Genomic DNA, 26,564 nt, shown 5'->3' with positions numbered 1-26,564 from the left:
TCACATTGAGGGTCGCGGGGGGTCCGGAGTCTATCCTAGAGGCTGCATGCGCAAGGGAGGGAACAAACCCAGGATGGGGCGCCAACCCATCCCAACGTTTTTATGCAGTGGCACACTTTCCATAAGTCAGCGTGTTTCAGTCAGTGTCCGATCCAACATTCAGCACACCAATTGAAAAAAAACTGATCTATACGGTTACATCTGTCAGTCAACATTAATTTTGCATAAAACCCTCACAAAACATCTCGCAGAGATGCTTGCACAACTCAAACAAAAGTGCACCAGTTGTGGAAATAATCACTCGTATAAAAAGCGCGCTCTCTCCCTCATCATCTACCCAAAGCCAAAAACTGGGATGCAAATAGTGTTAAAATAACTTCCACTGAAATATAACGTATTTGAAATGGGGAAGGAAAGCGGATGTCGCCACTGGATCGTACGTCACGTTGACATGCTCGGCGTTTAAAGGACCTTTTCCGAAGCAGTGGTGGGAGTGTCTGATCCCTCGCTCTTTGAAGATGCATGTTTCGGGCTGCGGGCTTGTCTGCTGGGTGTCCCTCATCGCCTCAGTAAGTGAATGAAACTGACTTTTTAAATCTAAAAATCATTATGGCACAGTAATATTAGGGGGGAAACATAATTATAGTACTTGGCTCTGAAATATCAGCAGCGAATGAAACATTCGTTTAAGGCTCTAAAAATATTTTGACTTTCCCCTAGCGGGCTTTCACGATGAAACAAAGTTCATTTTTGATATTTGGCACTCTGAACTTATTTTTTTTACAATACTTACGTTTGGATTTCAAAGGACAATGCCTGATTTGTAAAGGTTGTCATGTGACAAAATTACAGGTTCTGCTTCTTGCATGTGTCTAGTTTAATCTCTTGGTTAAACTGATGTTTCCGGCTTTGACGTGAACGTTCTCATAAATTAAGATTTCCCTTGATGGAAAATATTTTTTTTTAATTCCTGCTTATTCACAATACATGCATAATACATACTTTATACTACTCAAGATGTATTTAAACTTTAAATAAGTACCGAATGGTACTTTGAATAAGTATTTTTCCTACACCTCAAGCGTTTTATTAATCATTTTTGGACACGCGACGTAGTTTTGTTGTAAAAACAGTTCGCTGTAAGTGTCATTGTGACTTGACCGTAAGTACAAAATGAATAAAATGACGGACAAAATATGGGTGATCGTCGTTATTGTGGTCGCTGTTCTTGGGGGTTCTCCTTTGCTCAAATATCCCAAAAAGATGCTCGGGGACCGGAGACGTGTCACCTTTTCAGTTCACAGAGGCAGTAAATTTCATGTTCCATGATCACAATGCAACCGCAGGACCTCACCTGCTGATCCAATCGATCGAGACAATATGACTAGCGTGTGTGTCCCTCTTATTTAATGTTCCCTAAACCCTTTGGACAGCCTGACTCGGTGGGTAGAGGACCCGTTTGGGCTATAATGTACAAGTGCACTTACCTGGTCATAAGCACCTAAAATAATGCTAAAAGTCTAAATTAATCGAGAAAAAAAACGTGAAAGAGGGACAATAAGGGACTATAATTTCGCATAATAATAATAATAACAGGGTTTCACTTTGACAATTCACATTACTATAGATGATTTTTCAAGAGAAAGGTATCCTGTCATATTTTACTTGATAACGCAGTAATACTCCTTAAACAACTCAGCAAACCTTATAGTATAATACTGCAAGCTGACCGATATCAGGCACAATGTGAAAGAAAAATCGGTTTTTCCTATTGTTTTGCGCGTGCCACTGAGGTCCGTCACCTTGGCAACTGTTCAAAAATGCCATCTGTACCATAAAAAGCTGCACTGCTGGAACTAAGTGGGATTTTAATCGACACGGAGACATCATCTGAATATCCCCTCCTCTGTCTGTCTGTCAGTCAAAGTACACCTGGGAGCTGCATATGTGTTTGTGCACTGAGCGAAGTTAAAAGTATCAGCTAAACATGGTTCAGCTGACTGAAAAGGGGTCCGGAACCCAAACTTCCCAAGACATCTGATAATTTGATTTTGCAACAGTTGAAAATTAAATCCCGTCACTCTGTGTCTGAGTGGTTGTATTTAAAATGGAATTGAAGAAGGCGATGGCAGAGAAGGCACAAGATAATTGGCACATTCTTGTGGGGAAAAATAAACATAGAATTAGCATAAAATATATAAAACGATTAGAATTTATGGGAAAAGATCCCTGGTGTAGGATAGTGTTTATTGTGCAGGTGTCTCTGCCCATTTGCACCTCCTGTATAATTACAGCAGAAATGCATTAGCCTGAAGAACTCCTCGCCAGAACAGAATGGGCTCAACTGCTTGGCAATATGGGGCAAAAGAAACATAGCAGGAAATTATTAACAACGTTTCTTCTTAGCTTATGTAGATTCTGACTTGTGAGGGCTCCCCCCCCCACAAAGTTCTCTGTTTTTTTCCCTCAGTTGCCTCACCAGGGAGATGTACCCCACAGCTGGAATACCTCTATACTACAGGCAGTTTAATTTCACCTAACTGTCTTTAGGTTATGGGAGGAAAACCGGGGCGACAGATACGGATCCAAAGTTTATGAGTTCAAATCCCAAAGCTGGAGCAGTAGTTTCATTGTTGCTCCCTAAAGGCAAAGCCTTTAACCCCCAATTTCTCCAGGGATCGCCCCACCCTGCTTTCTTAAAAAAAAAAAAAAAAATCATATAGTAGCATCGTATAAACATGTCTGTTCGGTGAATGTAGTGTAAATCCACGGCCCTGAAAATGTGAAGCAGCCTGGCGATTAGATTGTTAGTTAAACAATTTCCAGTTTAGCTCGTCACGCTAAATCCACCGAAGCAGTGAAGCATGACAGCCCAGCTTAAAGGCTTTCTTTAAAGATTCAGGAATTTACGCATTAATGGCACCGTAACGGGCTGAGACCTGCGCTATACTTACGTGGGACTATTTCTCGCGATTTAGAAGTGCGAGGCTGGGCGAACTGGTTGACAGGTTGAAGTTCGCTGAAGTATAACTGTAGGCTGCTCTTTTTTTAAAGATACGATAAATTGCCGAGTTCACAGGGGAGGCTGGTGGCAATTCGGGATTTCCAGAAGTGATTGTTCCTCGGATTGCCGGGCGACCTCCCGGGCTGATCCTTGCATTTTGGCATCCTGTAATCACATTTGCACAGCAGGGGCTGGGGGGATGGGGGTGGGGCTGAATTTCCATTATCGGACGCTCATTCAACGGTGGGGGGGCGGTGTTGGCAAGAATGACATTTGAAACGTGCCCGGTGGCGGGTTGCTAGATTGTGAAGGAATTGGCCAAATTAAATACAAATCAAGACAATATTGCATTCTCCAGATAACACAGGCTGGATTTGTCCTGTTCATACAGGCATAATAACCCCTAGATATCAAATAGAATTCGGGTTCACTGTCAGGTTAAGGTCACAAAAATTAAACCACACCTCCCCCCCCCCCCCCCCCCCAAAAATAAAAACAGTCCCATATCCCATATTTCCTACAGGTGCTTTCTTGATAGCAGAACTGCTGTGATTGTGATTGGAAGGTTGTCAGTTCATGTCCCAGTGCCAGCAATGTGATTTTGCTGCTGGGCCCTTGTGCAAGACCCTTAACCCCAAATACTCCCGGGACCAGCCAACCCAGCTTTCTCAAAAAAGGCACCTCACTTTGGATAAAAGCATCTTCTAAAAAGAAAAAAAGAAATGTAAGAATGTTGCCTGGGTAAATCTGAAAGCCTTTCTAGTGCAGATGTGCAGCATCTGGATAACAGCAGGCCCCGTCACTGCACATGATGCTGAGCAGAGCTCTTTAAACAGGAGTGCTGTTTTCGCTCCCTTCTTCCTCCCTTCCGAAGCCCTTAGCCGCGCACCCCAGGCCAAACAGAAATCCGATTTATTTCAACCAATCAAATTTACTCCTCTGGGAAAGTACACTTTGCCCATACATTATTTTAAATTGTGTATATATGGTTGCAATTCTCTCCTCTTCATTCTTTGCAATCTCTCTTCACTGCTTCTCCTGCCAGGCGTTGGCCACTCTGCACCCCGAATGCGAGTATATCTTTCAGCTGGAGAGAGACGAGCACCGATGTCTCAAAATAATAGCTGAGCATGAAAACCAAACCACTGCAGGTATGCAGGGGGGTGGGGGTGTGAATGACTGTGATGAGCAATTTTAAATTATATGGGAACGTTTTTACACACTTGTTACAAATATGCTTTGCAGTGCAGCACATGGTTCACTGCATTTGTTTTTTCTTTTCATGTTTTGTCAGTCCAGTGACTGTCAATTTGTAAATTTTATAGAATCCTTCTCAAAGTCTTTAGCTTTTACAGGCTCTAAAGCAAGAAAGTAAGAAGTTATGCTGTAAAACCTGTGTGAATTTATATAGAGTCGGGGCCCCCGGGCAGCAGACTGGTACCACACCCCCAGAGAATATTCCACAGGGCCGCAGATTGCTGGGGGTAGAGTTACCACCTTTACCATATACTGCTGGATCGGCCCATATTGAAAAACAAAATGCTGTGATCCAGGAAAATGTTATACGTACTTATACGCGATTTATCCTGTATTTTAGTATACGTTTTGTAGCCCCCTCCCCCAGCTTTACAAATTGTATTGTGGGGACACCCCCGCCCCACCCAATTTACTGGTCCATGCAAATTATGTACTATATTATGTATCTTTCCATGGGCATGAACATGTTGGGATCCCTTAATCTAGAGCAGCGATTCACAACCCACGGGTCGCGACCCAAATTTGGGTCTGCAAATGCTTAGCACAAAACTAGTGAGCACTCAACCAATCCAAGAAGCTAAACCAGAAATGCTTAAATTTAAATTGTACTGGCACGTCCAATCAGATTTGTGCGACAGGCGTTGATTCTGCATAAATTGCGGAGTGCTTGATCATATTGTTAATTTAAATCTATATTGTTCTAGGGTCGCGACTGAGCTGGCATGGTAAAAATTGGGTCGCGGTGCAAAATGGGTTGAGCACCACTGATCTAGAGGACAACAGAGGGGTGTATCGAAAATGGTAGATAAAGGAAACACCCCCCTCCCCCCCAGAAATGTTAACATGGTATCTTCTGCTCCCAACCCCCCAAAGGGTGTGTTCCTTCCTGGGACTCTGTGGTCTGCTGGCCGACTGCAGACATCGGGGAGACAGTCACCACCACCTGTCCGCAGGTTTTCTCCCTGTTCGGGAACAGCACAGGTATGTTCTGACTGGCCCATTGACAGATCTTTACGCAAAGGCATAACGGCAGAACAATTGCCTCTGGTCTCAAGCTAGGATGGTGGCACATGACCAGTGTTGGGCAAGTTACTGAAAAGTAGTAATTAGTTACTAGTTACTCTTCAAAAGTCATTCAACCAGGTTAACAATTACATACGAAAATAATTAGTTACCAAGGAAAGTCATTTATTAATTATTTTATTAATGCACACCTACCCAGACAGCACACATATGTCACCTGGACTTCGTTTAGGATCGGAACATCATTAAACGATGGCTTTCCATTTAGGCTCATTAGCAATGTTTAAATTATTACAGATGCTGATGTGTGTTGTAGCAAGTGATTTTTTTCCAGTAATTTTACTTTACTCAGTTCAGCATTACCGTTAGACCTATTGTTACTGGTTCTGTCATGCTGTCAATATGTAAAGTAATAAACATATAAATTTAATCAGTTAAAATGGTTTGAGTGGTATATAGTTTTAGGCACTATACCTACATGCAGGGTAAACAGAATAAATCTATCTATATATATTTATAGATTAGGCACACCTGTCCAACTGCTCGTTGACGCAAATTACTGATCAGCCAATCACATGGTGGCAACTCAATGCATTTAGGCATGTTGACATGGTCAAGACAAACCGCTGCAGTGCAAACCGAGCTTCAGAATGGGGAAGAAAGGTGATTTAAGTGACTTTGAATGTGGCATGGTTGTTGGTGCCAGACGGGCTGGTCTGAGTATTGCAGAAACTGCTGATCTTCTGGGATTGTCACGCACAACCATCTCTAGGGTTTACAGAGAATGGTCCGAAAAAGGGAAAACATCCAGTGAGCGGCAGTTCTGTGGGCGAAAATGCCTTGTTGATGCCAGAGGTCAGAGGAGAATGGCCAGAGTGGGTCAAGCTGATAGAAAGGCAACTAAATAACCACTCGTTACAAAAAAGGTATGCAGAAGAGCATCTCCAAATGCACAACATGTCGACCCTTGAGGCAGATGGGCTACAGCAGCAGAAGACCACACCGGGTGCCACTCCAGTCAGCAAAGAACAGGAAACTGAGGCTACAAATCGCAAAGGCTCACCGAAATTGGACATTAGAAGATTGGAAAAATGTTGCCTGGTCTGATGAGTCTCGATTTCTGATGCGACATTCAGATGGTAGAATTTGGCGTCAACAACATGAAAGCATGGATCCATCCTGCCTTGTATCAATGGTTCAGGCTGGTGGTGGTGGTGTAATGCTGTGGGGGACATTTTCTTGGCACACTTTGGGCCCCTTAGTACTAATTGATCGTTGCAACGCCACAGCCTACCTGAGTATTGTTGCTGACGATGTCCATCCCTTTATGACCACAGTGTACCCATCTTCTGATTGCTACTTCCAGCAGGATAATGCACCATGTCATAAAGCTCGAATCATCTCAGACTGGTTTCTTGAACCTTGGATGTGGTGGAATGGAAGATTCGCATCATGGATGTTTAGCCGACAAATGTGCAGCAATTGCATGATGCTATCATGTCAATATGGACCAATATCTCTGAGGAATGTTTCCAGTACCTTGTTGAATCTATGCCATGAAGGATTAAGGCAGTTCTGAAGGCAAAAGGGGGTCCAACCCAGTACTAACAAGGTGTGCCTAATAAAGTGGCCAGTGAGTGTACTTACACATACAGTGGTGGCCAAAATTATTAGAGCACCTGACAGATCTGAAAATATTGGCCTTTTTTGCCTCCAAAACATGATTTCTTTTCATAATGCCCATGAAATATGCAGATGGTTGCGCTGAGTACAACAAATATCAGATGAAGCGAGTTCTACAGTTTTTATCCACTTTTAACTTTAATATTTGGTGTGTCCACCTTTTGCAGCAATTACAACAGCACATCTCTTTGGCATAGTGTCAATATATTTCCTAAGAACTTCAACACTAATGTTGCCTTCTGCAACTCAAGCCAACGGCTTTCTTTTGAATGTACAATAGATCTGTCCAGTTTATTTTCCAACTCGCCCCAAATTTGCTCAATGGGGTTGAGCTCCGGACTTTGAGGGGGCCAGTCCATCATTTTCAGTGTTCCAGCAGACTCCTTCTGCCGCAGGTAGTTCCGGCAATAGTTAGGAGAATGTTTAGGGTCATTATCCTCTTGGAAAATGAATCCAGGCCCAATAAGATGACTCCCAGATGGTACTCTGTGCCTCACCAGAATGTTGTGGTATACTTTCTTATCCACGATGCCATCAATTTTCACTAAGTCACCTGTTCCTGAGGCTGAAGTGGCACCCCACACCATAATACTACCCCCTCCGTGTTTAACTGTTGGCAAGAGCCACTCCTTTTTATATCTCTCCCCCTTCCTCCGTCGAACATACACTCTTCGTTTGTTGCCGAACTGTTCAAACTTGGACTCATCAGTCCACAACGCTTTACACCAATCTTTCTTTGTCCATTGTGTTCTTTTGCAAATTTCAGGCGTTTCACTATATTGTTCTCTCTCAAAAATGGTTTCTTTGCTGCTGTTCTGCCAACGAGTCCTCCTTCTCCCAGTCTTCGACGCACAGCTCTTGAGGACACTGAGGCACCATTAGTCACTGTGGTGTTGATCTCGTCACGCAGGTCTCATGAGGTCTTTCTTCTGTCCTTAAGACTGAGAATTTTGAGATGCTTCACTTGTCTGCCAGACAGTGTCTTTTTCCTTCCCCTTCCCTTTCAGTTCTGGTGTGAATTGGTGGCATCATGGCGGTCTAAGTGTACTTTACAGTGCTTGGACTGCATCTCAAGTCCTTGGCTATGCTGTGGTAACTCCAGCCAGCATCAAAAAGGGCCTTTATTCCAACCCATTCCTCACTCATTAGCTCCATCTTCACCTTGGCCACGTTCAAAGAAGAGCGATATGTGCTTCAAGACTCCTTCTAGAGGCTTTGAATTTATACCGATTGGTGGTGAGGCCTCAGTGGCAAACCCTGATGTTACCAATCAGTTAATGGGCAGGACAGACCTTGTACATTCAAAAGAATGACTCAGCTGTTCCATAACACTCTAAGACACCATCAGTATAACCATGATCACACCTGACAGTGATTAAACAAGTAATTTGGCTTCTTCCGTGAAGGAACATGATTGTGTGACATTGACAGTGAAATAAGCCTGGCTTGTTTTTTGTAAGGAACATGACCTAGATTTCCTTATGTTGGCTCAATTCTATGGTTTATAGAGCATAAGGATGACTTTCTAGATATTTCATTCGTTTTATGGATATTTTAATGGCCACATCAACAAAAACAACTGAAACCTCTTAAAAATGGCAAGAATTCTAATAATTTGGCCAACACTGTATATATATGAAACATGGCATGGTGATCACATTACCATTGTGTTGCTGTTGATTAATTAATTGCACTGACTCAAGAGAATGTCGGTAGCAATGTCTCTGTGACAATCTGCCAGTTAACAAACGACCTTATAGAGATGCTTTGCCGGTGGACTTATAAAGCATTGAGGAGACATCGTGTCTATGCATGTCTGCTGTCTGGATAGTTATATTATTTTAGTGTTCCTGCTGTGACAATGCGAGACAATACAATTGTCAAATTTTATCCATCACTGTACCTAATATCATCCATCCATTGCAACATCATAAGTTTGGATGATGTTAGATTATAAACAGGAAATTAGGGGAATGGGCTGCATTAGTTACGTTTCTCGTTACAGCCAAAAGTAGTGAAATTATACTAATTAGCTGCTACCACCACTGCAGATTACAACATCGCAACGACGAATCTATTTTATGAGTATTCTTGTTTTTTATTCACAAAAGTGAAAATGAAGGACCTGTATTTCTTAAATTCTCTTTACTGATATTATTAATTTAGTCTTCACGCTAAAATGATGATCGTAAATTTTACCATGTTGAGGGAGGTGTGGAGTTTTTTTTGCCTAGGGACCCCAAAGTCACTAGAATCAGGAGCCCCCCCCCCCCAAGAAAACTCGCGATTGATTCACTTTCTCCTCAACACAGGTAATACGGAGGCCTTAGGCACCTGCCTGTGCCATGTCTCTGCCTGGACATAAATTTTGTATTATTTTTAATTTTGTGTGATATTTTTTGTGTATATATGGTCACGTCAGCATACTTGTTTGCTATGTAGTAGGTGAAATGTAGTATGTGAAATGAGTAGTATGCTCAAATCATCAGTATGGATGAGACAGTAGGCAAAGTAAGCGGTTTGAGATGCACCCTTTCCCTGGGCCTGCTTTTGCCGATCTGGCCCTAGGCAGTTGACTCGTTTTCCTCTTTCTGGATCCAGCCCTTCTGGGCAGTTCTGCCACTTTACAGATTTAGCTATCAGGGAACATGGCCATCTAATTGGAGTTGCTAAATTGCCCATAGGTCTGCATGTGTGTGAATGGTATGTCAGTGTGCCCTGCGATGGGCTGGCCCCCCATCCTGGGTTGTTCCCTGCCTCGTGCCCATTGCTTCCGGGATAGGCTCCGGACCCCCCGCAACCCAGCAGGACAAGCGGTTTGGAAAATGGATGGATGGATGGAACATGGCCGTCGCAGGTTTGAGCCTAAGATGGAAACTATAGAGGATTTTTCCAAAACTCACTCAGTCCATTTGACTTAATGTCAGGCTTCCTCATCATATGTTACAGCATTGGGAACCGAAACTCAGTCAGTTCTCATGTAATCCAATGAAAAACATATTTTCAAAATTCCCTTAGCTCCAGAACAATTTTCTGTAAAATGCATCCCATGGATACAATTATTTATTCTCTTCAAAAAAAAAGATGTCAGAGAGAGCCTGTACTATCAAACTGGTTGAATAGACTTATCTGCATATGCATAAGAATTTGGAAGAATTTTGAAATGACTTTTTAAACTAAACATCAGTCATACACGAGAAAACCGAAAAACCATGAGCTCCTCAAAATACTGAACTACAAAAATGATTAGCCAGGTAAAATAACTATTCAGAATCTTACATTTCTGTCCTCCTATCTAATTATCCTCCTCTGTATGGAAATTCATCCATCTTCCTTCACCGCTAATCCTGTGCAGGGTCATGATGACACAGGAAAATTGCGTTTCGGTGAAGCCTTTGAATGAGAGCCAGAATGGCGTCGGTATGGCAACTGCAACCACAAAAAATGGTGAATTAGGCTGCTGGTGATTAATTAATTTCACATCCTGCGCCGAGCCCCCCCACACACACCGTCAACCATAAGTCGCAGACCTTCGAAGTTAGCTCCTGAGCGGATACCTAATCGCACCACTACCAAACCATCTTGTTGCACGCGCATAACATGCTCTCAGTGCTGTAGCTGAAACCTTACAATGCAGTGCATTCCTGCATGAGTATGGCAGAGCAACCCAGAGGCTTCACACTGGCACTGCCTAGACCAGGACTATTCAAGTCACGATCCTCAAGGTCAAAGTCCTGCGCATTTTCCAGCCTTCCTACACCGGTGAACTAGCTGTGAAACCTCTGGCCAATCAGAATCAGTAATTGTTAAACTAAGTACATTGGAGAACTGAAAACAAGGCCTGGATTTGGAATCGAGGCCCAGATTTGGAAGAGTCCTGACCGAGATGGACCAGAATCCTTTAGACCAGTCCGAGAAGGAGATGGGAACTGGGTGGGAATTAAAAACGAGTACGAGAAGCAGACTGTCAGGTGAATGGCGGAAATAGCATTGAGGTATGTTGGTGCCCCATCCAGGGTTGTTCCCTGCCTTGTGCGCATAGCCTTCGGGATAGGCTCCAGATCCCCAGCAAGCTTGAACAGGATAAGCAGTTACAGAAAATGGATGGATGGATGGATGGATGGGTGAATGGATGGTGCAGTGTGGTAAAAGAAAGGCATCATGTGATGCCCTACAGCTGGGGTAGGGAACCTGATCCATGGAGAGCCGGTTTGGCTGCGGGTTTTTGTGATGGCCTCTCAGTCAGCCAATAATAAAGCAGCGATTCTCAACTCCAGTCCTTGGAATCCACTGTTATTGGCTGATTCCTACCCCTGCCCTACAGTGACAGACCAATGGGAAGGAGCCTTGCCTGATGTATTCACACTGACCATCTGTGGTGACAGAGTGCATTAATTTAATATTGCAAACATCTCTCCCCTCATCTTTTTTGATCTCCTGAACCTTACACTGAGATTGACGTGGGAGTCCGGGTCGGTCTCCGGCTCAGAGAGTTGGGGTGGCTGTTGGACTGTGGAGGCACAAGCACTATGATTCTCCAAAACTCATTCACAGGCACCGTGAGCCGTAACTGCACCAGCGCCGGCTGGTCCAGGCCATATCCTCCGTACTACATCGCCTGCAGTGTGGAGGATGAAATACCAGAGGTGAGAGGAATTCTGGGTAGACTCCTGACCCTTTACTGGTCGCCTCAGGCGTGTTATTAACAAAAAAATTTAAAAGTGATATTTAAAAAAATTATGTAATGCCATTTAGCTCGATGGTCACCAACCCGTCGCACGCGATCGATTAGGAATGTCTTAAAGATTGACCTGTCGATCGAAACAATCAGATTAGTTTTGTTGTAGTAGCTCCCACTGTCAGAAAGATTTGAGAGTCCTTGTTTATCTGCTTATCTGTCTCTGCAAGGCCCAGGAGTGGTACTTCGCCGCGGTGAGGACCGTTTATACCGTTGGCTACGCCACTTCGCTGATATCTTTGGTGGTTGCCGTAGGGATTCTCCTGTACTTCAGGTAGGGGTGGGTTGGCGGGGGGGGGGGGGGGGGGGGGTTTCCTGGTGTGGGCAGAGAGACTCCAGCACCAGTCTAAGGGTCACCAATCAGACCACACCTTCCTAAATCACGCTGTAAGCTGTGTAGTACAGGCTGTGAGTGAGCAGTCAACTCAGCCAGGTAAACCTTACTTAGCGTGCTGCCACAGGCTACACTGCAGTGATGCGTACATTAGACATTTATTTATGGGGGAAATAAGAAAGGAAGCCAATAATTAGGGGGGTAAAATGAATGAAGCTGTCCTCAAATAGCTGGTCTTGAAAATGTGTGCTGAGAAGTATGCATGTGGAGTTTATCAGAACATCAAAAAAATGGGTATCAGCTCAGTCTGTCACATCGAATCACATGACCTGGCTATTTGTCAGTTTTGCCGACTGGGTGGGAAGATGGACGGGGAATCTTCCCGGGTTCCTTCCGTGTGGTGGCCCATTACGGACTGAACTGCGTCTCCCTGCCACAAACTAGTAGTTGAGGATCACTGCTCTAGACTCGATAACCACCCGCCTCCTCATGATAGCTCCCTCCCCCGCCTTAGGACCCACCAGTGGGCGGTGTCAGGTTACCTGAACAAGCGAAGGCTCAGATCGCTGCCGTACACGCGGGACTTACGGGAAGCCATTGGACGATGAGCTGGAAGCCAAAAAAAGTTAAACAAAAAGTAATAAAGTAAGAAAAGCAAAACCCAATTTGGTCTCGACTCGAATGCCAGTGAGGGGCTGCCTGTTGCCCGGGGTGGGGGGGTTGTCACTGCTCTGTTTCCAAACCGAACCCGCCTCTTAATCACATTAAACGAAGGAGATAAATTAAATGAAGCCCCCGCTTACTGAAAGGCTGCATCAGTTCTTATTAATCCATTGTCACTGAAAGGGCAGCCAACGTCGGAAACATCATTGTCATGCTTAGCGAGCTCACCCTGAACGCCGGCCTTATTTGGATACGCTCCCAACACCGAGGGCCAATGAGGGTCGGGAGTGTGGTCATCGGGCGACTACGAGATCGTGGCACTCAAAAGAGGCCCCCCTGTTATCTGACCATGGGAGTGCTGCACCTGCACCCCCTCAACAAAGAAACACCTACTTCCCCTCTCTCTCCAGGCACCCATCTCTCATTCAGCCCTCCTCCAAGATCCTAGTTAAAAGCATCCAATTCCGAAAAAATGTTATTTTGTATTTGTCTTTATTTATGAATTTGATTACCCATATCCCTTAAAAAGCATTTGTATAATACATACCTGTATCCATAAATAAATTTTGGAGGGGGTACAATTTCCCGTGGGGTGGAAATGATTTTTATTTTTTTTGGGGGGGAGGGGGGGTGTCTAAATGTAAATATACTGAATGCATAAAATTATATGATTCCTACATAAATAGTATCCATTGACAGTCATGTGACAGGTAGGCAGGTTGCATCATAACTGAGGAATTAAGGAACTAGACTGACTGATGAAATCCCAGGAGTAGATCTGCTGTTGTACCCATAGATATTTCACTGGACACTGTTTCTAACTAACCCCAAACTGGTCTGAGTTGAAGCAATGTGCATGCAGATGCCATCGAGTATTATTTAAGTCTCACCCTACTTGAGATTATTGACCGGTACCCCTGGTGGTCACCCGTTGCCATGGCCACCATCCCGCTTCTCTCCGCATTCCTCGCAGGAGACTTCGCTGCACGCGGAACTATATCCATATTCAGCTCTTCCTCACCTTCATCCTGAAGGCCGGGGGGGTTTTCGTGAAGGACACCACCCTGTTTGCGAACCCTGAGACAGATCACTGCACACTGTCCACCGTAAGTCCATCCTTAGCATTGTTTACCAAAAGATCTTGAATATCATATGACAATGTTCAGAAAAAAAAACTTTAAAGATTTACCAATCTGGATGATAAATACCACTGATGTGTGGTATCTTATTAGACTCCCCCATGACTTCTACACACAAACATTTCAGCATTACACCTTTATCAGTATGTAATTTCAAAAGTACAATGGGTTATTTATTTAGACAAAACAATCTGACTGACATCTGACTGACATAATTAGCTAATACAGTACTGTACAAAAGTCTCAGGCAGGCAACGAAAATGATGTTTAGATTATCCTCGCATTGGTGTAAAACTATGATATGATGCCTGTCAAAGTGTGTCAGCTTAGCCATTTCAGAATCTCTGCTAAAATCATCTTGGTATTTGCAGCGACCGTCCAGTGCAGTCATGTATTTTTTGACTTGGCCACTAGCACACCTCATACAGCTAGTCAATCTGTCACTGACTTTTTAAACCAATATATTTAATTATTTAATTGAGCTGTCAGTGAAATTTAACCACATCATGGAACGGCTGAGGTGCCCCTGAGGAGCAGTTTGGTAACTGAAGTGGTGTTCATCTAGCCATCCAGCTAGATATCAGTAACTATTTAGAAAACAGAAGAAATTATTACTAGCTTTTATTGTGTTACTCTTAATTTGCACATGTTCTAATGTTAAATTGTGTTTTTTATTCTAAGCTAAAGTACACTTGCTACCCAGATAAACATCTTTAAACATTTCTTTGGACTGCCTAAGACTTTTGCACAGTACTGTAGGTACCGGGTGGATCGTCGGCACAATACCCAATCAGTGCCATCCATTGATCCATGGCCACACCCCCACAGCTGTGACTCATACTGGTCTGTAATAATATAAAGTGAAATCATCTGTCTAGGTTGACCCTCCAATACATACATCATCGTCATTAATATTTGTGTTTTAGAGCTAGAAATACAATTTTCAGTCGTAGTTAAAGAGAAATGTCATGTAACAAGGAATAGTTATTCAGTTAATACATTTTTAATACAACACCCTTCCCGAAATGGCTGGGTTCAGAGCAAAGACATAACAGTTAGTATTAAGTAATTAGTGTGGATGAAGCAAAAGAATTATGAGAGAGAAAAATCAATATTATTGAAATATTAAGATGTATGATGTAAGTGTTAAACAGGGATTTACACACAAACGTACAGCACACAACCCCATGCTACATACATGTAAGCTAATGTAATTAATGATCAAAGAATGCAGAATATCATTCAGATTTAAGTTGTTTAGAACAGATAATTCTAGTTAATACTCAGATCTGTATAACATAGGTTATTGGAAGCACAAAGCATTCCTGCAAAAAATATACAGTACAGTAGTACTGGTGAAAGTATCAGCAGGAAAATGTGAGATGTGACATATGCTCACAGCTTGTTAGAGTATTTAAGAGTACAGCCTTTGGGGGCAGGACCCAGTCCTGGGGTGGCCCTCCTTAATGCCTGCATTTGCACAGGACTGTTAAAAACTGAGAATAGAGCATGAATTTACTGGAGTGTTTACTTACACAGTAAAACCTAGGGGGGCTTAAGTGGGATCATAAGTGATCATAAAATGCTTGAACGCTGGGCATAATTGTTTACAAATGTTAATTATGACGAGCACTTCATCTTGTCATTATACTTAATTGATCTTTCTGCCTAATGCATTTTTCTTCATTAAAATACTTATTTTTCAGAATATATTTACACCAGACCATTACTGATTCCATCATAAAAATATAAATTCTAAAAGGTTATTTTATGTGCATCTAAAAACACTAAAATCTGCATAACAACCTGGAAATGGCTTATGGACAAGAATGTATTAATTAAAACAAAGAGTCTTGACATTGTGAATGGTCATTGCCACAGTATTATATTGATGACTGCTCACTTATTCCCTTTGGTACATTTGTTTAATGCTTTTAACGGATTTCACAATGCTTTTGATAACAAAAGAAATAGCACAGTATCAGTGTCAGTCATAATCACAGTACCAGTCTCTACCAAGACACAGGTGAATTTATTACTGCATCAGTATCCACAAAGACACAGGTACATTTATTACTGCATCAGTATCAGTCATAATCACTGTCTCAATCTCCACAAATACACATGTACATCTATTACTGCATCAGTATCAGTCATAATCACTGTCTGAATCTCCACAAACACACATGTACATCTACTACTGCATCAGTATCATTCATAATCACTGTCTCAATCTCCACAAAGACACATGTACATCTATTACTGAATCAGTATCATTCATAATCACTGTCTCAATCTCCACAAAGACACATGTACATCTATTACTGCACCAGTATCAGCCCTTATCACTGTCTCAATCTCCACAAAGACACATGTGCATCTATTGCTGCATCAGTATCGGTCATAATCACAGCATCAGTCTCCACAAACACATAGGTACATCTATTACTGCACCAGTATCAGTCATTATCGCTGTATCAGTCTCCACTACACTATCCTGCATAAATTCATTACTTGACGCACTGTGTTCTTCAAACCACAACCGCATCACTTAAAATTAATAACTAATTAGTGATCTGCTCCTGAGCTGTTACTGATTTCTAATTGATTACTAATTGCTCATTTCATTTGTGAAACTGCGTGTTTAGTCAGCCAAATTGGTTCATTCAGATACATCTCTATTTCATTAAAATAAAATCATTCCTTACTTATCCATCCATCTTCCTTCTGGGGTGGGGTGGGGTGGCTGGAGTCTGTTTCGTACTTTTTAGTACATATTAATTATTCATTACATTTGGCCACATCCAGGATAGATATTTTTCTAGTTTATAGTATCTATAGGGTTACTGAAGGCTTCGCTTGCCCCTTCCTGTACCTTGGAAGGTACCTTAGCTATCCTGTCATAGCCTTGGCAGGTACCTTAGCTATCCTGTCATAGCCTTGGTACAGTAGGTACCTTTGCTATCCTGTCATAGTCTTGGCAGGTACCTTTACTATCCTGTCATAGCCTTGGAAGGTACCTTTACTATCCTGTCATAGCCTTGGTACAGTAGGTACCTTTGCTATCCTGTCATCGCCTTGGAAGGTACCTTTACTATCCTGTCATAGCCTTGGTACAGTAGGTACCTTTGCTATCCTGTCATAGCCTTGGAAGGTACCTTTACTATCCTGTCATAGCCTTGGTATAGTAGGTACCTTTGCTATCCTGTCATAGCCTTAGTAGGTACCTTTACTATCCTGTCATAGCCTTGGTACAGTAGGTACCTTTACTATCCTGTCATAGCCTTCGAAGGTACCTTTACTATCCTGTCATTGCCTTGGTACAGTAGGTACCTTTGCTATCCTGTCATAGCCTTGGAAGGTACCTTTACTATCCTGTCATAGCCTTGGTATAGTAGGTACCTTTGCTATCCTGTCATAGCCTTGGTAGGTACCTTTACTATCCTGTCATAGCCTTGGTACAGTAGGTACCTTTACTATCCTGTCATAGCCTTCGAAGGTACCTTTACTATCCTGTCATTGCCTTGGTACAGTAGTTATCTTTGCTATCCTGTCATAGCCTTGGAAGGTACCTTTACTATCCTGTCATAGCCTTGGTACAGTAGGCACCTTTGCTATCCTGTCATAGCCTTGGTAGGTACCTTTACTATCCTTTCATAGCCTTGGTACAGTAGGCACCTTTGCTATCCTGTCATAGCCTTGGTAGGTACCTTTACTATCCTGTCATAGCCTTGTTAGGTGCCTTTGCTATGCTGTCATAGCATTGGTAGGTACCTTTACTATCCTGTCATAGCCTTGGTAGGTACCTTTACTATCCTGTCATAGCCTTGGTAGGTACAAGACCCTCCACAATTGTTGGCACCTCTTGTAACGATTTGAAGAGTTTTGTAATGATTTGAAAGGTTAGAAGAAATCCACCTTTTGGTGTAGTTTTATATTATACTGAAAGAATGACAAACATCCAACCTTTCATTAAAATAAATTTCTTGAAAGAAAAACAAATCCCTTGGTAGGTACCTTTACTATGCTGTTATAGCTTTGCAGGGTCCCTTTACTATCCGGTCAGTAACTGTGCCCCATCATTACTCTCCCTGCCTCTTTCACCAGACGGCATGCAAGGCCTCGGTCGTGCTCTGTCACTACTGTGTCATGGCCAACTTCTTCTGGCTCCTGGTGGAGGCGCTCTACCTCAACCTGCTGCTGTTGTGGGCTCGGCCCCCTGTGGGTGGACGCCTTTTGTGGTGGTTCGCACTCCTCGGCTGGGGTGAGAATGGCCTGGGGGGCTTCTTTTTTCTTCGCCAATTTTTAGGAAAACGCAACCACAATCCTTGTGAATTTGCATGTTTACAGCTATAATGCTTACTGAAGATGTTCAAGTGAAGTGAAATGGAACCCATGACCAGTGTAAAATGCAGATCCATTGCAATTTGGGTATTTTCCCTTGCAATACTAATCAAAATCTGGGCACACCTACTGCAAAATAATGACACTAAGCACACCGGGAGGATATGTACAGTAGGAAGTACTATCTTGTGAACAAGGAAAAGATGGAGTGCTGTGATACACCTGACCCCCAGAATACCCTGACTTTGACTCTATAGAGCTCTTTTGGGTGAGTTGGATTGAAGAGTAAGAGTTAGCCAACTTGTGTCAAGAGCTTCTGGAAAATTTGGGACTGTTGGAGAAGCATTCTAGGTGGCTACATCTGCAAGCTTGTTGAAAGAATGCAGAGAGTCTGCAATGCTGCCACTGAAGCAAAAGGGGGCTATTTTGAAGAGTGTTAAATTTGAGAAAATGGTGAGAAATTGAACACTTCTATTGGTCATTGCAAAATTTGATATGTATTACTGTACTTCATTGCCTCAAGGCATCTTATTATAAGGTGAATAAGAGTTAAACAGAGACATTTGCATTAAAGGCAGGTGTGTCCAGACTTCCGACTGGTATTGTATGTGATCACCATTTACTGTCTTCATCCTGTATTTTTATATATTGTACCATGCATTTAGACGCATAAAGTACTGTCCGCCGGCTCTGTTTAGAATGTTCATCTTTCCGTGAGTTCTGTTACTCATGTAAAAATGCAAGCTCTGTAAAGTTAAATATCATACTTATGTTACGAAGAACACCACTAGAGCCTTTTCTTTAGTAATGGTATTCAGAGTCACGCATTAAATGCAGGAGGTATTCATTATATTAAGTAACCCAGGGTTAAATTACAATATTCTAGGATTGGGAAGTCATTATTTTTCTTAATAGCCTGAATAATAAACTTTAGGATTGGACTGAGGTTCGATTACAAAACCGTGTAATTCATACTGTGATACCCTGCTGTTGTTCGGTTTGTGATTGGCTGGCTCTGTTGTGTCTTCGATTCTTTTAACTTTTGTTTGTCAAAAGCATTTTCAGCTCTCGCAGTTTAGTTTCTAATTATCATTTTTCAGTTATAATTTTGGCTTTTAATGTATAGAAGGCCCCCCAATTGTTGTGAAGCAAGATGTTTTGGTGTTTTTTTTCAGTAAAATCACCGGCACTGCTGTCTCTATTTCTTTTTTATTCCTTTTTTGTGAATCTCTTTCTGAATCGCTGTGAAAACTATGAGTAACCATCACTCTTTTCATGTATTTTTTTTTAATTGTCACATTCACATGTCACGGTGATTTACATTTCTGCACTTGATTAGTTTGACGTGTATTTATTGGAACAGCCAGTGTTAAATAGCAATAACCCTAATATCATAATCACACTTTATCTAGTTACTGTAGAAGACTATGATAGAAATGTTAATCAGTTCTGTTAAAACTGGCATTTAAAATACATCCCTGATTCATTATCACCACTGTCGTTATTTTTTGTCAGACTTGATTTGAACAGAACATTGAGGGCTTACCTCACTTTTAAATGACTTATAATTAAAATATAATTGAAACAGAGTAAGTAATTCTTTATTTTTGTCTGCTTGACATCTAAAGTCACTTCTTGTCAAACGTAATTTGAACCAAACTTTGAGCGCTTGAGTTTACTTTTAAAACTTTAATAAGCTTATAAACTAAACTTTTTTCCTCTTTCGTTGAATCAAAAACACTTGTTTCTTCCCCTGACTCAGCTTCATTTCTCTGTCCCTCATCTCCATTCTTCTCTCCTTCTTCTCCATCCTGCTGTCAATCTCTCGTCTCTCATCTCCTGTCCCATTTCTCAAACCACTTGTCCCTCACGTCCATTCTCCTGTTCTTTGTTTCCATCTTTCTGTCCCTCATCTCCAGCCTGCTGTCCCTCATTTCCATCCTGTCCCTTACCTCCATCTTGCTGTCCCTCATCTCCAGCCTGCTGTCCCTTACCTCCATCTTTCTGTCCCTCATCTCCAGCCTGCTGTCCCTCATTTCCATCCTGTCCCTTACCTCCATCTTGCTGTCCCTCATCTCCAGCCTACTGTCCCTCATTTCCATCCTGTCCCTTACCTCCATCTTTCTGTCCCTCATCTCCAGCCTGCTGTCCCTCATTTCCATCCTGTCCCTTACCTCCATCTTGCTGTCCCTCATCTCCAGCCTGCTGTCCCTTACCTCCATCTTTCTGTCCCTCATCTCCAGCCTGCTGTCCCTCATTTCCATCCTGTCCCTTACCTCCATCTTGCTGTCCCTCATCTCCAGCCTACTGTCCCTCATTTCCATCCTGTCCCTTACCTCCATCTTTCTGTCCCTCATCTCCAGCCTGCTGTCCCTCATTTCCATCCTGTCCCTTACCTCCATCTTGGTGTCCCTCATCTCCAACCTGCTGTCCCTTATTTCCATCCTGTCCCTTACCTCCATCTTGGTGTCCCTCATCTCCAGCCTGTTGTCCCTCATTTCCATCCTGTCCCTTACCTCCAGCCTGCTGTCCCTTATTTCCATCTTGTCACTCACATCCATCCTCCCGTCCTTTGTTTCCATCTTGTTGTACCTCATCTCCATCCTCCTGTCCCTCATTTCCATCCTGGGCTTCATGTCCATCCTTCTCCCCTTCATCTCCATCCTGTTGTCCATCTGTTGTCCTTCATCTCCAGTCTGCTGTCCCTCACCTGCATCCTGATGTCCCTCGTCTCTCCCCATTTGATTTCACTTGTGCTGCTGTCTTACATGAGTAAAAGCAGCTGTTATTGAATGTGTTTATAAAAGGGGCTGTTAAGGTGTTTAGATGTTGACTTCTTATCTTCCCATAGGTGTTCCTATAGTGTTTATGGCCATATGGGTTGTGTCCAGGTTATTCTTCGAAGACACAGAGTAAGAATATTCATTGCAGCTTATTTATCGAATGCTGTTTCCATATTTGACGAGATAAATACTTTTTAAAAGCAAAAGTCTTAGGCAGTCAAGGAAAATGTTTACAGCAACTTATCTGGGAAATATGTGTATATTTGCTCAGAAAAAAACACAAATTATTATTAGAAAATATACCAATGAACAATTAAAGAATAAAAAGTAACCAGAATTCTGTTCTCCAAAACATTACTGGCATCCCGTTGGAAGACTAGAACATCACCACTTTGGTTTCCAAACCTCTCCTCAGGAGCACCTCAGCCATTTGGTGTATTTGTCAAATTTCAACGCCAGCTGACTTAATTAATTAACTTAATTAGTTCAATAATTTGATTAGGTATTGATTAGCCAAACACAGTAAGCTAGGGGTCAACAGATACATGGGTGACTGCCCTGACTAGGAGAGGTTTTGAAATGGCTAAGCTGACATGCATTGATAGACATCATAGTTTTACACCAACATGAATATCATTTTCTTTGACTACCTAAGACAGTACTTGCACAGTATATTATTTCTAATTCATACTTTATTGGCTTTCAAATCCTTCCTTAATCCACTCAACTGACCCGTTACATATCCTTTATTAGTGCTAGCTGGGCTTAATTATCCTACAGCTACTGATTACGATATAAGGGAGGCGCAGGAGGAAACCCATCGAGCAGAGGAGGACATGCAAGCTGCACACAAGCACATCCAGGGCAGGAGTCTAACCCAGAACCCTACAGGGGCTGCACACTGAGCCACTATGCATTTATAATTCATAATACAAAGTAATTTATACAATGGCTCAATGGGACTATCTTACAAATAACATGCTTTGAAGTCAAGTGGTCCATCTCTGTCTGACTGCAGCAGGAATAAGATTGTGTTGACCCCAGGATGACCCAGAGATGTGTCTTGTAACATGCAATGCCAACCACATACTTGTGGAGGGGCACTGTAATTGCCTCTTAAAGGGCACTATTGCCTTGTTGCATCTTCTCACAGAAGCAAGCTAACAGTTCCTTTGTCAGGCTCATTAGAGCATGTCTATTAGCCATCCACTAGTCCATGCAGCCAAAGGATGCCATTCTCATCCTTTTTTCATTTTCTGAGATGCAGTTGCCATGACAATACTTATCTGCTGGATATCTGCATTTCAGGTTGAGTCCAATTTATGACAGCATCGTTAATTACATCCAGGCAATGAACATCCTCTGCTTACAACATCCTCTCGCAACACGCGGGTTTGAATGATCTCCATTTATCCAGGTGCTGGGACATTAACGAGGACTCCCCCTACTGGTGGATTATAAAGGGACCAATTGTGATGTCCATTGGTGTAAGTTGACAATCATAAATAAGACTAGTTGGGTAAAACCGGGATGGAAAAATATGGACTTTGAGCAAAAGCATTTGTGAGTAGCAGTGAGTTTGTGTCACCCAGTGGAGTTCTGCTAAATGGTGATGATGGGCTGTAATGACTTCTCTGGGGGATCCGGGCAGCTATGTGATGGGAAAGTGTTTCCTCTTTCGCTTTCCTGACAGGTGAATTTCATTCTGTTCGTGAACATCATCCGAATCCTGATGCAGAAGCTGAATCCTCGTCTGACTCAGTTCAATAACTCCTCACAATACAGGTAAGTACGGCCTGCTCCTTTCGCTATCTCTCAATAATAATTACTCAGTGTAAGCATATACTGGCTACACCAGTACAATTAAATGCTGAGTATTCAGTATGGAAAATAGCGACTATCCATTTCTCAGGGTGAATGTAGTTTGCTTAGCTGTATAATATGTTTAATTATATTCCTTAGTACCTCATAATATGGACAATAACTGTACTCAGAGCAAAGGCTAGTCCCAATACCAGTGAGTAATCCACCTGTCATGTAGATTACACGCTAAATTGTTAATTTATATTTATTCCATAAATATGTCCCTCTGAAGAACCCAGTAGTATGTTTGCTTTGACGTTTTGATTGCCTTGTTCTTGCCTTCCATTGGGTGTTACATGTTTCTCACTGGATAGTGAAGAATTTACAGTATATGTACTGCTGTACAGAAGGAAAGTGGATCTTGAATCAATCGCTTTGCATCTAGGTCAAAATATTCTGGATAAAATGACTACTCCCCATAGTAAAACCAGAGTAAGATTCGTTTCACGTACATTCAGGTCTCTGTCAGTTGACTTGACCTAGACCGTGCAGTTATTAGTGATTGTAATGCCCCAGTTTCTGTTTCATTCTGCCCATTCATTCGCCGACTGGCCTTCATAGTATGGCCAATAGCACCATGTTTACTCAAAAAACCGAAAACAGAATGAAGAGAGGAGAAAGTGAACTATGTGTCATGGACTGCTTTCGCCATAGTTTCAACATCCACCCACTAGTGCCATTGAGGCGATATATTTTTAGACATCAACAATTGCAAACGGAACACTTTGATGCCACCGATGACCGGAGCACTTCTCAGGAAATGAGGTATGGGAGTTACCGCAGCAACAGACCCATCGTTTTCCGAGATAAAGCTGGGAAAGAGACACACAAACCCAACCACACAACGATGAACGAGACTTTTTGCGCACTTTTATTTCCTGCGTCTGCTTCGCTGATGCCTCTGCCTGCATTTTGTTCATACAGCCAGGAACATAGGAACTGGGGGGAGGAGGACATGTACCCCCTCCCCCCCCCCCAAAAAAAAAAAAAAAATATATATATATGATTTCTTTCTTGCATGCATTGTTTGGTCTTTTAGTGTACTGCTGTTTTGTCCTTTATTTGCACTGTTGTTGGTCTTATTGTCCCTCCATACAACTGTGCCATATGAATTTCACCCTGTTACTTAGAACAGATGTGATAATAAAACTCAAAAATTGAATGTGAACTGAAAACAATAATTAGACCATTGCATTTTAATTATTACGTTGCCCCCTCCCCCCCCCACACCAAACTCTCTCCTACTCTGTTGCATACAGTTGGATATATTTATTCCTGGAAAAGCACCTTCTTACGACCCAAAAATACGTCTCGAGTTCCCTAGCTTGGTTATCTGTGTTGGCAGAGAATAAATAGAGTCGTAAAGAGATGTCAGAATGCCTCCAACAGATCCACCTACCACTGAACAGTCACAGTGATTTGTCCTGTTCCCTCCCCATCCCTGAACATTCTCTCTCCTAGACGCCTGACCAAGTCTACCCTTCTGCTCATCCCCTTGTTTGGGACCCACTACATGGTGTTCAGCTTCTTGCCGGACTCCGTGCACGTCAGGACGCGGCTCTGTCTCGAGCTGTGCCTGGGCTCTTTCCAGGTAGGCTCTGCCCAGTCGGGACATGTCTGGGTGTTAATGCTCTACTGCCCCAACTGGGAGCTGATTGGCCCCCGGAGTGTCTCGTCCCCTGTCACTCACCAAGTCAAAATATATCATTGGCTAATGATATTTTACTGAGAGCCAAAGGCACAGCACTGGAAGCTTCCGATCTTATCAGGCACGGATCCATCTGTTTTGCTATGTGATGGTCTTATTAAACAAAAAACAGCAGACAGTGGGGGGTTCAGTCCTTCTCTCACACTGTGCTCTTTGCTGTTTTGCTGCCAGAAGAAATGGGTTCAGACACACAGCCAGATATGGACATGAATGACGAATGGGCTCCCACTACTTTCTCCCTTGGAAATGAGTGTTGGTGGATGTTGTGGACAGCAAAATTCCAGCTTGTGTCGTCAGTTGTTACGTCTACAAATGTGATCAATATCTGATTTGTTTTATATAATGATGTGGTAGTTCCATTTTACAAAGATCCTTACCTGCAATAGATCCTAAAAGGATTATTGACAGTTACAGTCTATTGAGTACCATGGAATTTGTACACAGGGACACACTATGAGGCATCTGCTGCCCACTGCAAGCAGGTCGACTGCTAAGTGCCGCTCTTGAAACCTTGAACCGAGAAGTTTATTCTGCAGTTGAATGAGTATTTCTGGCTATAAACCAACTGCATTGATTATACGTGGAGAAGGTGCAATTGCTCTCACTGCTTGACATTTTTTAGAACACTGTGAAAAACACAGCGGAATGTGCACCCCATAAGAAAATTATGCACCATAAAGGGAGAAAATGGAGTCTGTTGTTATTTTGCTTCCCATCTTCCCTCATTTCTGTTTTCCTCCCTCCTGCAGGGCTTCATTGTCGCTGTGCTCTACTGCTTTCTCAATAAAGAGGTGAGTAGCGACTTTATAAAGAACACGACGGTTAATTTTTTGAGGCAACCATTACTGCGTTTCTGCAAGAATTTAGCTACCCTTATAATTGCTTTTACTTACCACACTGGCAGCACGTCCTTGTTTAGCAGTTCAGTCCTTCCTGTTTAATTGCAGCATGAGGTTGGCGGCGCGGACGTTTGGCATTTTGTGCATTTTAACAACGTTGCCACCAACGTCCTCAGGTGCAGACGGAGGTGAGAGTGAGGTGGCTTCGCTGGCAGGACAGCAGCTATGGAGCGGTGCCAGCCGGTGCCCGGGGCAGCCAGATGGATACCCCGTTCTGATATGTCGACACGCTGGCCCCGCCCACTGCCCCGCCCAGTCACCGCAACGCTATTGGCTGCAGCTTCTCCTCTAACCCTCCATAATGGTTTTATTCCATTGCTGATATGCTTAATGAGCGGTTTGGTTTATGGCCAGTGGTCCCCCAAAGGAACGACGGCAGTGCTGTAGTCTGCAGCCTAGGGTCACTGCTGATCTCTTGCTGCCGTGGTGGAGGTGTGGCATACCTGCTCTTTCGCTTTGAATTTTCTGCTCCAAGTTGATCCCTTCACAGGGCTTTCAGTACAGTTAACAAGTCTCATGTCAGGAGGATCTGTTGCATCACACACTCCCCAGAAAGGGTCCTGCCTTGCAATTACTTTGGCTGGGCTAGGACCTGTTTGCACCCAGCTTACGCCCCTTCCATCCCACTGTACACGTTTGTGCGTCACATGGCATGTCACATGTATGTCGTGTGCAAGACATCCGTGAAGTTACAATCAGATGAATGGCGAGTCAAGGAAGTTCAGCCTTCTACTATGGGTCGTATGTTTGTGAATATCCTGTTTACTTTTTACTGTATCATTTCTGTATGCATGAATTTTACAAATAACAGTTTACCGGTAACCTGAAGTAAAACCAAGAACAGGATGAGTGAAAAAGTAAAATGAAAATGTAATACAAGAGAAATAATAATAAAAGTTCCTTCTGCTAAGTCTAGGGGTGTGATTGCATTGTCAAATAAGTGACATTTTGTAATATATTGCCATTGTAAAATGGATGCTTTTTCTTTGGCTTAAAGGTTAGAATGCCTTCAAATATTTTCATGCATATGTTAAATATTCATCAGTGCATTGTGCTACATCGCCATCTAATGGTTATTTACTGAAGCTTTTATTGCAAATTTCTGAAAGGAATATCTGACACCTGC

The 26,564-nt window shown here is 42.7% G+C and overlaps 2 protein-coding genes across 2 annotated transcripts; one reads left to right on the top strand and one right to left on the bottom strand.

Annotated features, from left to right (window-relative positions):
* The first annotated feature begins 501 nt into the window (after window positions 1–501).
* On the top strand, window positions 502–26,308 carry ghrhrl (growth hormone releasing hormone receptor, like). The gene is made up of 13 exons (XM_049010450.1): window positions 502–569; window positions 4,050–4,155; window positions 5,135–5,242; window positions 11,522–11,613; window positions 11,876–11,979; window positions 13,676–13,808; window positions 17,949–18,105; window positions 21,037–21,097; window positions 22,386–22,455; window positions 22,662–22,753; window positions 24,293–24,422; window positions 25,289–25,330; window positions 25,555–26,308. Exons 1-13 carry the CDS (start codon window positions 519–521, stop codon window positions 25,654–25,656), a joined length of 1,248 nt encoding a protein of 415 aa, XP_048866407.1. The 5' UTR covers window positions 502–518; the 3' UTR covers window positions 25,657–26,308.
* On the bottom strand, window positions 19,702–20,701 carry LOC125739901 (nucleolar protein 58-like). Its single transcript, XM_049010456.1, has 3 exons — window positions 20,402–20,701; window positions 20,180–20,359; window positions 19,702–20,137 (listed from the first exon to the last, which is right to left on the bottom strand). The coding sequence occupies exons 1-3, from the start codon at window positions 20,687–20,689 to the stop codon at window positions 20,018–20,020; spliced, it is 588 nt and encodes a 195-aa protein (XP_048866413.1). The 5' UTR covers window positions 20,690–20,701; the 3' UTR covers window positions 19,702–20,017.
* Window positions 26,309–26,564: the final 256 nt, after the last annotated feature.

Source organism: Brienomyrus brachyistius, chromosome 4 (assembly GCF_023856365.1).
Source record: "Brienomyrus brachyistius isolate T26 chromosome 4, BBRACH_0.4, whole genome shotgun sequence".
NCBI lineage: Eukaryota > Metazoa > Chordata > Actinopteri > Osteoglossiformes > Mormyridae > Brienomyrus > Brienomyrus brachyistius.
Note: the sequence above shows the minus strand (reverse complement) of the source record. Positions and strands in the feature narration are given on the sequence as shown.